Source organism: Rhinatrema bivittatum, chromosome 5 (assembly GCF_901001135.1).
Source record: "Rhinatrema bivittatum chromosome 5, aRhiBiv1.1, whole genome shotgun sequence".
Taxonomy (NCBI): Eukaryota; Metazoa; Chordata; class Amphibia; order Gymnophiona; family Rhinatrematidae; genus Rhinatrema; species Rhinatrema bivittatum.
Window position 1 is genome coordinate 207926433 of NC_042619.1, and position 14186 is coordinate 207940618.

The 14186-nt window shown below is 43.0% G+C and overlaps 1 protein-coding gene and 1 long non-coding RNA gene across 2 annotated transcripts in view; one reads left to right on the top strand and one right to left on the bottom strand.

Moving 5' to 3' along the window:
- Window positions 1-14186, bottom strand: part of DMD (dystrophin) — a 3148630-nt gene that overhangs the window by 1978169 nt on the left and 1156275 nt on the right. Inside the window, exon 9 of the mRNA XM_029603105.1 lies at window positions 13943-14080. Coding sequence (XP_029458965.1) covers window positions 13943-14080 — 138 coding nt within the window. The remainder of the gene's footprint in view (window positions 1-13942; window positions 14081-14186) is intronic.
- LOC115092322 lies at window positions 5111-10809 on the top strand. The gene is made up of 3 exons (XR_003856992.1): window positions 5111-5198; window positions 6129-6256; window positions 9443-10809. It is a non-coding gene; the product is annotated as an uncharacterized LOC115092322 (long non-coding RNA).

Sequence of the window (14186 nt, forward strand, 5' to 3'; positions counted from 1 at the left end):
AGTACACATTTTATTAATCTGTTTTCTGAATTCAGAGAAAAATTGAAAGGCTTCATCTAATAATCTTGGAAGTCAGTTTATTGTATAAAGGCATCGCTCATGAAGCATTGAATATTATTAGAAATATATCAGATTTGAGGCTTAGACCGCCTAAAGTCCTTACATCATTTGTCATGCAATTGGCTTCTTCAGCTCTTAAAAGAATATTTTTGCTTTTGAAGCTAAGCTTTTTCTGCAAATTTCTGAACAGCTATGGGTGCCACCATGGCACCCCCAGTACCTAATTTATTCATGGCTGAGTTTGCCCTCTCCTTTTTTTTTATTTGATCCTTATATGGAGAGGTTTGTTAACGATGTTTATTATTTATAAGAGGTAAGAAGCTGTAATGTTTTGAACGTAAAACATTTTGTTGTTCTAGAGTGGCATTCTTATTCCTGACACAGCTATAAGATGGAACGCTGGCCATATCACCTAATTGGTGATCAAGAAACAGCGAAATAAGTAGTCCTTTGAGTTAATTTTCCAAGGGGTTTTGTGCATAAAAATGGTATTATGCATGCATATGCTATTTTGTTGGGAGTAAACGTGTATTTTCAGGGAAAATAAAGAGGCAGGCTAGGGGTGTTGCAGGGTGGGGGTTCAAAAGTGCGTGTGAAAGTTGCTTTGTTGTACAAGATGTACACGTACACTTTACCAAACATGTTCGTAACCTTTCACTCCTGCTAACTGGCTTGTACAAGGGAAATCAGACTTGTCTGCTGTCCGCAATTTTTGTTTGGGAGGTTCAGGGTGACGTGCTAGAGGAAGGGTCTAGGTGAACTGGAGAAGGAATGGGAGAAGTGGTGAAGGTATGAGCAAACTGGTGATTCTGAATGCCCGCACATACTTTACTCCTGCCTCTGCATTTTATTCTGGGTGTTTATTCGTGCAGTGCCAGGATTATTTCATGCTTAAAATATATGGGGTAGATTTTCAAACACGGCGCGTTCGTGTACTTTTGCTGGCGCATCAGGCGCAAGCAAAAGTACGCGGGATTTTAGTAGATACGCGCGTAGTCGCGCGTATCCGCTAAAATCCTGGATCGGCGCGCGCAAGGCTATCGATTACGTATAGCCGGCGCGCGCCGAGCCGCACAGCCTACCCCCGTTCCCTCCAAGGCCGCTCCGAAATCGGAGCGGCCTTGGAGGGAATCCTCTAACGCCCTCCCCTCACCTTCCCCTCCCTTCCTCTACCTAACCCACCCCCCCGGCCCTGTCTAAACCCCCCCCTTACCTTTGTCGGGGGATTTACGCCTCCCGGAGGGAGACGTAAATCCCCGCGCGCCGGGACGCAACCTGGGGGCGGGTACGGAGGGCGCGGCCACGCCCCCGGACCGCCCCGGGCCGCAACCACGCCCCCGGACCCGCCCCCAAAATGCTGCCGACACGCCCCCTAAACGCGGCGACGACCGGGCCCGCCCCCGACACGCCCCCCTCGGAGAACCCCGGGACTTACGCGAGTCCCGGGGTCTGCGCGCGCCGGTGAGCCTATGTAAAATAGGCTAACCAGTGCGCAGGGCCCTGCTCACCTAAATCCGCCCGGATTTGGGCGGATTTAGGCGAGCAGGGCTCTTAAAATCCGCCCCTATGCGTATATGTTTATAAAATGGGAAGAGAAAGCACATGCTTTCTTTCCTTAGAAATATTCACATGTACTTACTACAACTACTAAACATTTCTATAGTACTTGCAGAGCAGAAGTATACAGCATTTTATAAACTATGCAGCTTCTGATACACAGTGTATAAAATACTAGCATTAATCTCTGCACATCCACTTGCACATACAAATGCTGTACCGTGGATAGGTTGGAAAGTTAAGCTTCCTCTGAAATTTCAATTAAGTGGCAATATCTTTTTTGCACAGAAAATAGCATTTTTGGACTGACCAAAACATTGAACTGCTGTGATTAACACAGTAGCATTCACCCTGTTTCCCAGAAATCTGCAGCTAGGGCAGCCTTTGGGAGCCTAACACACATTGGTTTTATTTATTTATTTATTTGTAGACATGTGATATTCCACCTTTTACCAAGAATGGCCTCAAGAGGGATTACAATCAATTTATAAACAGCCGAAAATGCAAGTGAGATAATTTTACAGTGGTGTTCAAATTTAAAGCTGGAAAGCATAGGGAAACAATATAACTTCAAGTCCTAGTTGGAATAACAAGGGGTTAGAACTGGGGGGAAGGAATCTCTACCGGGAGGGCCTGGCTGAAAAGCCTTGCCTTTGCTTTTTTCCTGAAAGCAAGGTATCAAGACTCATGTCAAAGGGGTAGGAGAACTTTGTTCCAAATGTTTTGGTGCACAACAGCTAAAAGCACAAAGTCTAGTGCAGGATAATCTGGCCGAAGCCAGAGGAGGAATGTAAAGCAGCGCCATTTAAAGGACCAGAGATCTTTTGCAGGCATATAGGAGGAGAGACGTTGAGAGAGGAACTTGGGTTCTTGTTTACTTAAGCCCTTGTTGGTGAAGCAGAGAGTTTTGAATGTTATCCTGTTTTCAACTGGGAGCCATTACAGTTGGAATAGACTTAGTTTTTGGGTACTTGCCAGGTTCTTATGGCCTGGATTGGCCACTGTTGGAAACAGGATGCTGGGCTTGATGGACCCTTGGTCTGACACAGTATGGCATGTTCTTATGTTCTTAAGATTATAGGGGCCGATTTTAAATATTACGCGTGTGGGGTAAATTTGTGTGCACTACCCGGCACGCACAAACGTACACCCGATTTTATAACATGCGCACGCTACCGCGTGCGCATGTTATAAAATCCAGGGTCGGCACGCGCAAGGGGGTGCACACCTGTGCACCTTGCGCGCGCCGAGCCCGAGGGGAGCCCCGATGGCTTTCCCCGTTCCCTTTTTTTGCCCCCATCTTCCCCTCCCTTCCCCTATCTAACCCACCCCCCAGCCCTAACTAAATCCCCCCCCATCTTTGTTTCAAAAGTTACGCCTACCTGAGGCAGGTGTAAATTGAACGCTCCGGCCAGCTGCTGGCGCGCATACCTCTGACACGGCCACTGTGCCGGAGGACTCGGGAATGCCCCGGACCACCACCACACCCCCGGCCTCACCCCCTGCCCGCCCATTTTTGAAAGCTCCGGGACATATGCGCGCTGCTGAGCCTATGCAAAATAGGCTCGGCGCGCAGGGGTAGGTTTTCGGGGGTTATGCGTGTATCTTACGCACATAACCCTTTGAAAATCTACCCCATAGGTTTTATATGGTCAGTTAATCTGGCTCCTACCAAAATTCAACAGCTGCCCTTTGAAGGAGTTGTAGGCACTTCTTACTGTATTGTGTGAGGTCATTATATAGGAAGCTGCAGTAGTCAATTCAGCTGGTGATTACTGCATGGATTACAGTCACAAGATTGTATTTATCTTAATAGTTGTGCAGTTGGCACATCTTCTACAGATAAAGGAAGTGGTTATCACCTTTGCAATGTGAAATTTAATGGTGAGATTTTGGCTGCGCTGAATCCCTAGGCTTTGAACTGACTCCTTAGGTGTAACAGGGTACCTGACAGGGAAGATCATGATCACAGGGGATGACCCTATTGGCTGACCCAGAGGAGTTTTGATATGGAGGGGCTTAGTTTGAATTTGTTGTCACTAAGCCATTGGGCTTCTACTGTAACACAATTATTGAGGTTTGCAATGGAGGTAGTTTGGACAGCCCCATGTTGATGCACAGTGGATGACAACAGCAAATAGGAAACATTCAATACTGAAAAACTGAATGAGGTCACAAATAGGGGAGACATAAATATTGAAAAGCATTGGGGAGAGGACTGAGCCCTAAGGCACTCCACAGATGAAATTTCTGGACCTGGATATTTCATTGGCCCAGGTGACAAATCATATTAGGGAGGTGCCTTCAATGTCAATGTCCCTTAAGCATCGAGGAATTGGTGATTGACAGTGTCGAAGACAGCTGAAAGATCTGGTAGGATAAGGAAGAAGTCACCACTTTGGTCTACATGTAATTTTAACTGGGGAAGTTATCAGGGTAACTGCTTAGTTACCCAGGTACATTCCTTTGAAAATTATCCTCCATTTCATTTCATTTATTAAAATGTATTTATCGCCCTACACTGACGGCCTAAGTAATATACAAAATAAAACATTCACAAAAAACCCCCATATAAATAATACAAAACGTATTAAAACATATTTTCCACATAAACAAAATCACAAGAGTAAGTTGAATAATTCTCTGTTTGTAGAAGATTAATATTTTTTTGACTGCATTATTAAGAAAATTACTGTTTATATTTAACATGACCTTTTAGAAACATTTATTTAAATGGTTTTTTTAATATCTACCTCAGGTTTCCAACCATTTTTAAGCACCCATTCAGTTGCCAGTATATTGCTTGCCTGTGATTTCAGATTGCTTACTCATGAACATCACTGGTTGAAAATCATCTTTTTTTTGTACCCTCAGGCACTGCACAGTGCTGTCTTGAGTGTCTTCTTTCCTGGCCTACCACAGAATAGAAGAAGTGCCCTTCTGATTGGTGAAGTTATTGTCTGAAAGAGTTACTTTAAGCCTTTCAGGCTAACACAATTTCTTATCACTGGTAGGACACTCTAAACAGAGAATGAACCTAATCTTTTTTTTTTTTCATTTAAATGTCAACAAAAGATTGGAATATTTATTTAAAGACCTCAGATACCTTGCAGAGGCAGAGTAAAACTTTTCTCAACAGAACAAATCACAATATAGAAAATCAGCGTGTGAAACCGTGAACTTCTGGTAGGTAGATAAATGAAGGCGATCTGCCGGCTACTTACAACCTGGATTGGCCACTGTCAGAGACAGGATGCTGGGCTTGATGGACCTTGCTCTGACTTAGTAGGGCACTTCTTATGTTCATATGAAGGCATTTATTCTTTTGGTTAGTAATATTATATTACATTGTTTATAAAGTTATTTTGTTATACTGTTATATTGTTTTGCTGTATCTCATCTGAGTTCTTTGTAAACCGGCATGATGTGCTTCACGAATGTCGGTAAATAAAAGTTAATAAATAAATAAATAAATAAATTTCTTTTTTTAGAGGGAGGGGCTATGCACGTGAGGTCCATAGCAGAACAGCAAAGATGCAAGGTATACCGGCATCCATTCCACAGGAGGGTTCATGTTTGAGGTAGGACATACAATATCAAGTTGTTTTGGGTTTTTTTTGTTTGTTTGTTTGTTTTTTTAACACAGCTGAGTGTCTTATTGCGATCATGAAGTGACCTTGATGGAAAGAAACACATTCCAAATGCCAGGCATTTCCTGGGTATTCATAAGATATCAGTAGCTTCAATCAAATAACTCTTTTTTTCTGTCTAAAGAGTCCTTTTATTGGTCGGCTTCTCCAAAGGCCTGAGTCATGCCAAGCACATATTGTGCTGGAGAAGCCTGAACCACTTGCTTGTCGTGTGTCCTGAGGAACTGTTTGCTCATCACTGTGACCTGGCTAATATAATCAGTGGGCACAAGATGAGTGCAAATGGAGTAATGGGGAGGCTGGGAAGATTCCTTTTCTTTGCAAATGGAAGTATCTAGGAGATAATGTTTCCCTCCTCTGACGAGCAGCGCTTTCTTTTTGTCACCCACAAAATGTTTTCAGCTGCTGTGTACTCCTGCACTCGATGGTGATTAAAATATAATTATATTTCATTAGAGCTATTTAATTTGAACAAAACCATAAGGATTTCTTTTGTGCTTTCCCAGAAGTAAATTTGTTTTGGGGGTTTTTTCCCTGCCATATAGATTCCGTGCAGGCTATGACACCTTTTTTAATGAACCAACATAAGAATTCTCCAACAATTTTGGGCAGGAGCTCTTGAGACCTCCTAACCTCAGGCCTATGTTGCTCTGAGTGAGGCATGAATCACATGGCAGATCTGAAAAGCAGAAGTTTAGAAATAAATGTGGGGAGATGTTTGGATTGCGGCAGAAACCATGACCATTCATTCTTCCATGCACTATTGTGCTATATGGACACCTTAACATCCCAGCCCTCCCCCGTCATATATCCCGAATGCAATTGCACTTCCTCCTTCTCTTTTGTGTTTAAATCATTCAGCCAAAGATCAACTGCAAATACGGCATGCATGCATATTTAAAATCTGAACATGGAAAGAGAGCCTCAGCATGAATGCAGTCACCACTTTAAAATGGAAAGAGTGAAACTGAGCTGTTTTCCCCCTTCAGGTATTTTTTTGCAAATTTACACCTGTTCTGCAGAGAATATTTGCACAGAAAGAACCGATAGTATTCGTATGGTATTTTCTACAAAATCCCACTTTTTTTTTTTATAATTCTACTAATTCACACACATTTTTTCCCATTGTCATTGACTATAATTCCAGAAAACTTTTAAAACTTTTGAATTTCCCACAAAATGTCTCAGGAACATAAATCAGTCCATTTCTCTGATCATGAGCCTGAGCATTGGCAACTCAGGTGTCAAAAGTTGAAATAAAACCACATCAGATAGCACTGTCAGGTCCAACTGATTGCCAGGTCAAGGCTTGCCGATCAGTCGGGAGAGGAATTAAAACAGCCAGAGCAGGACTTCCCAAACTTTTAGCCAATTTGACCCAATTTTAACATCTGAAAATTTACATGACCCCAGAGGATGGCCAAAACAACTTAGCAGGTGTGTGGTCCTCCTCCTACAATCATTCCACGCTCACCCTTCCCACACTCCAGTTAATCCTCTCATGCAGGTCTTCTTGATACCATAGAAACTCATGCAAGGGCAGTGCCACTGCAAGGTCTATGAGTGCATGCTGGCTCATAGGCCCGACCCTGACTTCCACTACAAATGCTGCTGTTGGTCGCTGAAGGATACTGCAGTTTGAAGCACTTGTGACCCCAGCTGAAGGTTCTGTAACCCTATCTGGGGTCCCGACCCACATTTTGGAAAGCCCTGAGCTAGAAAGTGGAGCCAGGTCCAAGCTGTGGTCTAAGCAAGAAAATCAGTCCAAGAGGTAATCAGGCAGTAAGGAAGAAACTAATCACGGGAGCAAGGTTCCAGAAGACAGGAATATACACATGAACAAGGAGAGGGTCCAGGCAGGTAGGGATAACACAGGAGTAAGAAAAGGAAAAAGGAGAGAATCCAGGCAGGCAGGAACAGAACTCAGGAAACAGTTCCAGGAGTGTGTTGTATCAGCAGGACCAAGGGCTGAAGAGAATTGAAACAGCATCCAATCATTGCTGGTCTTTGCTGGACTAATGGGATGGAAGATGGCTGGAGCTTTCAGCAGTAGATAGAAAGGGTGAGTTTATTAATGCTTAACCTTGTGGCTCACTTATAAGTCTTCCATTGCCTATTCCAGGGTCATCTAGTTCAAGCCCTGTGGAGCTTGCTAGTAGTCCCCTTAAAAAGAACAACTCCTGGGGCCCTTGGAGCTGGATTTTAGGATTCTCTGCATGGGAGCACTTTACCAGCTTGAGAGAATGCACATCTTGGGCTGGTTCCCAGGTACAATCCCCTCCCAGCCCACCAAATAAAAGAATTGGACCCTGCTCCTCTTGGAATCCAAGATTACACAGTAACATTGATTGTCCATCTGCCAACACTGGTGCTAGAGGTGGAGACTGATGACCTGGGAACAGGTTCGTGTGAAATGGTTTCAGCAATGCCATGGAAAAGACTGACTGGTGGATTTCAAAGGGATGCCAACAGCTGGAGCTTAAGCGTCATTAGATCAACCTGTGTTATGTTTAGGAAAGGGCCCCATGCATTTTTTATTTAAATTGACTGTAGTTTTTCTAGTCTTTAGATGCCACCCAGACCTTGTCTTGTACTTTGAAATTGGACAGATTATCTAGTCTACTTGCAATTTTTTTATTTCTTTTTGTTTTTCTAACTTTTTTTTTCATGCGTCCGTGGATCCATAAAGTCTAGAGGACGTGAATGAAGAGTGGGTGGCTCGCGGGATTGACGGCTACTACCTGGAGATAATACCCTTATTCAATAAACATACACATGGTTAATGTGACTCCAACATTGCTCTAAGCTTCAACGGCAAGAGGAAATGTGGAAAAAAGGATTTGCATTCACAAAAAAGCAGGGAGTAGCTTGCTTGTTATGGCGGCTACTACCCCAAACCAAATAAGCCTGATACTTCACTTTCAATGCATATCCAGCATAGCTCTCTGCTTCAAGGCAGGGGAGAAAGACTGATTATTCACGCATATCCAGCATAGCTCTCTGCTTCAATGGCAGGGGTGAAAGTCTGATACTTCACTTTCAATGCATATCCAGCATAACTCTCTGCTTCAACGGCAGGGGGATTGAAGAAAGGTGGATCTATATACAGACAGCAACCAATAAGGACTGAATTATTTAGTCTGGGTGGGCAGGTGGGCGTGGGTGTGGCTTGCTTATTGTGGCGGTTGCTACCCCTAACTAATTGGGCTAAATATTTCACTTAGATGCAGTTCCAACACTGCTTTCTCATTAATGGTGGGGTGGAAGGGAAATAGAACCAAAAGGTTACTAAGAGCCAAGAGTAACATAAGTATGAGAAAAAAAAAAGTGCAAAACTTGCTGGGCAGACTGGATGGACCATTTGGTCTTCTTCTGCCGTCATTTCTATGTTTCTATGTATTATTCCCTTCATAAAAGGTTCCAGAGACCAGCAGTTCAAGACCTGCAGGGCCTGACACCCCCTATCTTAACTACAAACTCATCTTTCTAGGGACCCTTTATACAAGTTGCCTGTGAGCAGTGAATTCTACTTTCCTTTTCAACACTGAATAGTCTTGGATGATCGCAGACTGAACATTTTTGACACTTTATTTCTTCTTCTATATTTTTAAATGTATCAGATATTTCCTGTCTGTTCACGTCACTATTTTCATCATGGTATCCACTTGCTGTGTTAACACATTTATCTTCAAAGAGAAGTCAGAAAAAGCTTTCCCCATAGCTGACATCAAGTCCCATAAAGAATCTAGGATAACTACTGAAGGTTTCTTCAAGCCTATCGGTAGTCCGTTTGTAGGGACATCCAGGGGAGATATATTACCACCTCCATTCTCAGTTTTATTTAGCAGGGCAGCCGGTGCGGAAGATATAGCACGCTCTTCATTAATCAATGAAGAGCTGAGCACGGGATGGTCCAAAGGCGTAGCTCCCTCAACCTCCAACGATTGGATTTCCTGGTCAGGACTCCATGAGGGATGTGGTGTCTTGGTTTCTTGTGCTACCAGTGGCCTGAGCTCATCCTGCGGGCTCAGCGGGTCCTTCTCCACACGCCGGGACAGCCGGAGCTTGAGTCTCTATTATATTTTTAGGGCTTGGGCACTGAAGAATGGTCTTCTGTCCGGGCAAAGTTGGGGGAGTCGAGGGACAGGTTCTAATTCTCCTCTTCCTTGTTGCAGGCATTGCAATACGTTACCAGGAAACCAAAGAGGAAAAGCAAACAGACGAAGAGCACGGTGCACAGGTCAAGCTGTCATCTTGACTTTAGCACTGAATGCTTCTGAATGGATTGCAGCCTAGCCGAGGTCGATGAGTGTTCACAGATTTTGTGTATTTTCTGTTAAGTGAATTTCCTTTGTTTGCTATTATGTGGCCACCATGTGCTATGCACTTTGCTAACCAAAATCTTCAACTTAATAATCACTTTTCCTCATCTAATATCCAGCATGGTAATAAAATGTCCCAAAAAAAAAAAAAAAAAGCCTCTAAAGGCACAATCCTTAAAGACCTGCTCACTAAAAATGTTTTAATTGTAATAATTAATAATAACCCATTAATACTACTCCATGTTTTGGATTTCAGATAGAGAGGCTGTGGCACTGGGCTAGTGCATCTCAGTTCAATATGAGCCTGGTAGCTCTGTGCCAGCACTCGTGGAAGAGTTGCCTATGAAAGCATCCAGAATCGTCCAGGGAGAGTAATTCCCTTGTCATTAGACACAGTTATTAAATACAGGCCACAGAATAAAACAACACATCTAATAACTATTTATGAAAGTTCAGGGAAGAAAAGATAAATCACAATTACAGTTCAGTCATCTCTGAACTCACTGCGCTAAACGTTAATTCTTATTCAAATGCAACGTATCAGATTAAAGGATCAAAGTAGGCCAGTGTGACGCTAATTATTCCTTCCCATTTATGTTATTTTAATGGCCTGGCTACCTCCATGAAAAACATAATTAAAAGCCATTGCAAGGCCCCCTGGGGCCTCTTAGTTTTCCTAATTAGCATCTTCTTCCAGTCTCCTTTATAATTAATTTCATTAAAATGCTTGAAAGTGTTGAAGAAAATGGCTTTCTTGAATAAAGTCATTGAGGTGAAGAGAGACATCACATGCATGACTTTGAGAAAGCTTCTTTACTATTGCACAGGCACGGAGAGTTACTCAGGAGTTTACAGGTGTTGATATAAGGAATAAGTTTTTATCGCATGCATTTTTAAAGGTGAAGGGCTGGGAATGAAATCCCCACTAACATGTTCGGCTTCAGTCGGTGTACAACCGCTTCTGTGAGCTGAAAGCATATTTTTATTACACCGCAAGGCCGTTGTTTTGGGGGGAAGGTTAAGTGGGTAACTTTGTCCGGTTAGCTTTATCTGGATAATCAGCCTGAGCAAGTTAAGGCTGAATATCCAGTGTAAAGTTAACCGGACAAAGTTATCAAGGCAGAGAAATTCAGGTACCTTTGGCTAGCCAGGGCTGAGTATAAGCATTGGCTGGCCAAAGTTGAGACGTGCCCCGAGCAATGGCAACAGTGCTGTCTCTTTTTGCGTGGCTAAATTTTGTCTGGGCAACAATTTGGGGTAGGGAGGAGGGGAGGATTAAGCAGAGATTTATCTGGCTAACTCCCGAACCCTTTGAATATTGACCCCTATGGGCTTAACTGGTAGAGCACCAGGCAAATATCACGTTACCACCAGAAGTGAATACTGAGCCCCACAAAGTATTCCCTTCCTTTTCTAAACCGACTTTTGCAGGACGTTCATAAAAGCCGGCAATAAACTGAACATTGCCAAGCATAAGTTCATGGGTTTCATTAAATGTGTTAGCGTCTTATATTCTACAAATAATTCACTTTATCATATGCTTTGTGCGTGTGTGAAGATGTCGCCAAGTGCCCCTTCTATATGTACTTGCATATAGTAAGGGGCTAGATGTGTGATATCAGAGAGAGTAGAAGTGTGTTGTGTCCCCTGATACCCCCCAAGCAGGAGATGTCTAATCCTAACTGGCATTGATTACTGCAAATCTCTATATGTTGGCCTCCCAGAAGCCTTGTTAAGAGCACTATAATTAATACAGAATCCAGCTGTTAGACTACTCATGAATACTCATCTTCATGAACATATTACACCAGTACTTGAAGCCCTGCATAGGCTGCCAGTCAGATGGTGCATTGCTTATGAAATTTTGGTGCTAGTTCACAACCCATTGCACAATGCCTCCAGTCCACGGATGAGTTCTATCCTTTATTTCTATGCACCCACCAGAAACCTCAGATCAGCAAATCAATTCCTTCTTGACATTTTAGCTGCAAAGCCCAACCATCTGGAATTGTTCTCCAATAAAGAAAAGCTCCATTACCAACGCCAAAGAATTCAACAAATCACTAAAATCCTACTTATTGACTCAGGCTTATCATACATAATGGTCCCCTCTGAGCAGTGCAGCCCCATAACTGAGTTTGAACTGGGTGCAATGGCTTTTGATGTTTTTTTTTTGTTTTTATGTCATGTCTTTACAATTTTTTGTTCTTTTAAACTGTGTATGTTTGCCACATAACCCGACCCTTGGAGGGTGCGGGACAGAAGTAATTTTAAATAAATAAAGAAAGAAAAGTAAAGAAGAAAGCTTGTGATGTTTTCACTCAATCTTTCATCCTGGGGAAGATGACTCAGACTGAAGATCAGAGCCCTCAGGCCTTCCCGGAGCCAGGGCGACTTAGAGTTCAAGGAGGGTCCTGAGATTGAGAGAACCGAGAGAGGTGAAGAGTAGTGAAAGGTTAGTCAGTCTCATACTGTTTTTATTTGACTGAAGATTTGCCTTATGGGTTGCTGGCTGCAATTCCAGTTGGAGTCAGACTGGGAAACCATCTTCAGAGATTCCTGCTTGGGAAAATCTCAGCAGCAGTTCAATCTGCTCTGGAAAGGGTTGCAGTTCAGTTACGGGACTAAGGAAATCTGCACACAAGAATGCAGGCACCAAAAATAAGGGAAAACCCTGGGAGGTCCCATTCTCCTAAGACTACCTCAGAGTTATTTAGTGGGTAATGGAAGAAGAAATCCCCAGGTGTGTGAAGATTTGCAGTGAGGGAAAGCTTTTGGACTGTGTACTGCCATTCACCTTTCTATATGGACTACATCAGAATTAGGTGCACCCTGTGCTGAATTTCTTCATCTACATCAGTTATTACAATCAAGGATTTACTTTGAACACCACCAGCAACACTATGTAGCAGCGTGTTATCGTTACTGGAAGGTATGAGAAGCTTCCTTAAAAGTATAAGGGCCTTGGAGGGCTGTTACTCCATCACCTCCTGTCAGGAAAGAGCCTGGAAGCAGGGGTCACAATATGGCCCCAGTACTCCCACCGGAGCCCCTGTGATTCTTGAGAGGATGGACAGGGGATACATGTATTTAATGTGTCTCCTCCTATTGACGTGCCCTAATATTTCTGAAATAATAATAATAACGCACAGCCCCACAATGAAGAATGTCCACGGAATCTACCGCATTTCTTGCTCACAAGCTTTGTAATATATCTGGAAGAGTTTGCTGAGACACAGGCTTCACAATGTTTTCCATCACCCTCTTGCAGGTGACCTGACTCAACCATCCTTGAGAGTGTGGAAGGAAGACGTAATTCAATCTGAGTTCACTCTGATCTGTATTTACATTAGTAGATGATGCTTTGTGGGCTAACTGGTTGCTTTTTGGAATCATTCAACAGCTACATACCATTAAACTTTTCAAATTCTACCCAAATGCAGACCAAACTTTGACAATTCACCCCATGGAATAATTGAAGTTTAAAAATACTCAGGGCAATTGCAACATACCTACAGTACCTGAATGCACAAGAATGGTTCAATTGAATCATTTACTGAAAAGCCATCGGGGTATGAGAGATTGTGAAATCAGCCTAAACTTGGGGTGATCCCTAAGAAGGAACCCAGCAAGTGGGAATATGATCATGTCTCTAAAAGGAGGGCATCAAAAGGACCCTTCCCTATCCTCCACATTACAATGTCTTAAATGATCTTCTATATTGCCAATGATTTGTGCTGCAAGGATTTTGAGTTACAGACTCTGGACTGCTGTGGGATGAGGTCACGTCTGCGTAGAATAGTGAAACCCAGTATGAAACAATGATGCTCTTGTAATGTTCTACCAGTGAAAAAGGGGTGTACTACCACATGGTAGGGCCTTTCAACACCCATGGCCTGTCCTAGCTCTGCCCATTCACCCACCTCTATCTTCCCTCTTTCCCATCCTCCCCTTCCTTGCCCTCCAAGATGCCACCCAACATCCATGTTGTGCCCTGCTCCCTTATCCTGATTCATCTTAACCGCACGACTACTTTGATCGTTTTCTTTTAACAAATCTCAATTACACCAAGAAACTACCAAAAATAAAATGTGGATAACACCCCAATTAATATAGTACTATTACTTCAATTTTGCAGCGGTTAATCAGTAAATATAACATTGTTGCCCTCACAGAAATACACAACATAATCATTATATTATGCAACTTGTGAGACCCTAATGAAATTAAGCCCAAAGATTCTTTGTTTACAATTTTAAACCAGATAGCTGTAGACATTAGATACATCACACTTTCACAGCAAACACGAGCACATTAAAATTGATTTCACAACAAACGGTAATGTTGACAGACCTGTGGAGGGAACTGGCCCCTTTTTTGGTCGGGGGACGTGACATAAGCAGCTTGGGTGTAGGCATAGCTTTTGAAGCGAAGTTTAGAAGGAGGTGGTGAAGGGGTGTGCACACGGCCCTCTGCTACACTGACAGTGATCTGAGAAGGAGAGATTAAGGAGAAAAGCAGACATACATTGGTAAACAGATAGAGTACAGTATATGAAAGAAAAGTGATTGAAGTTAACATACAGAAGGACTGGGGG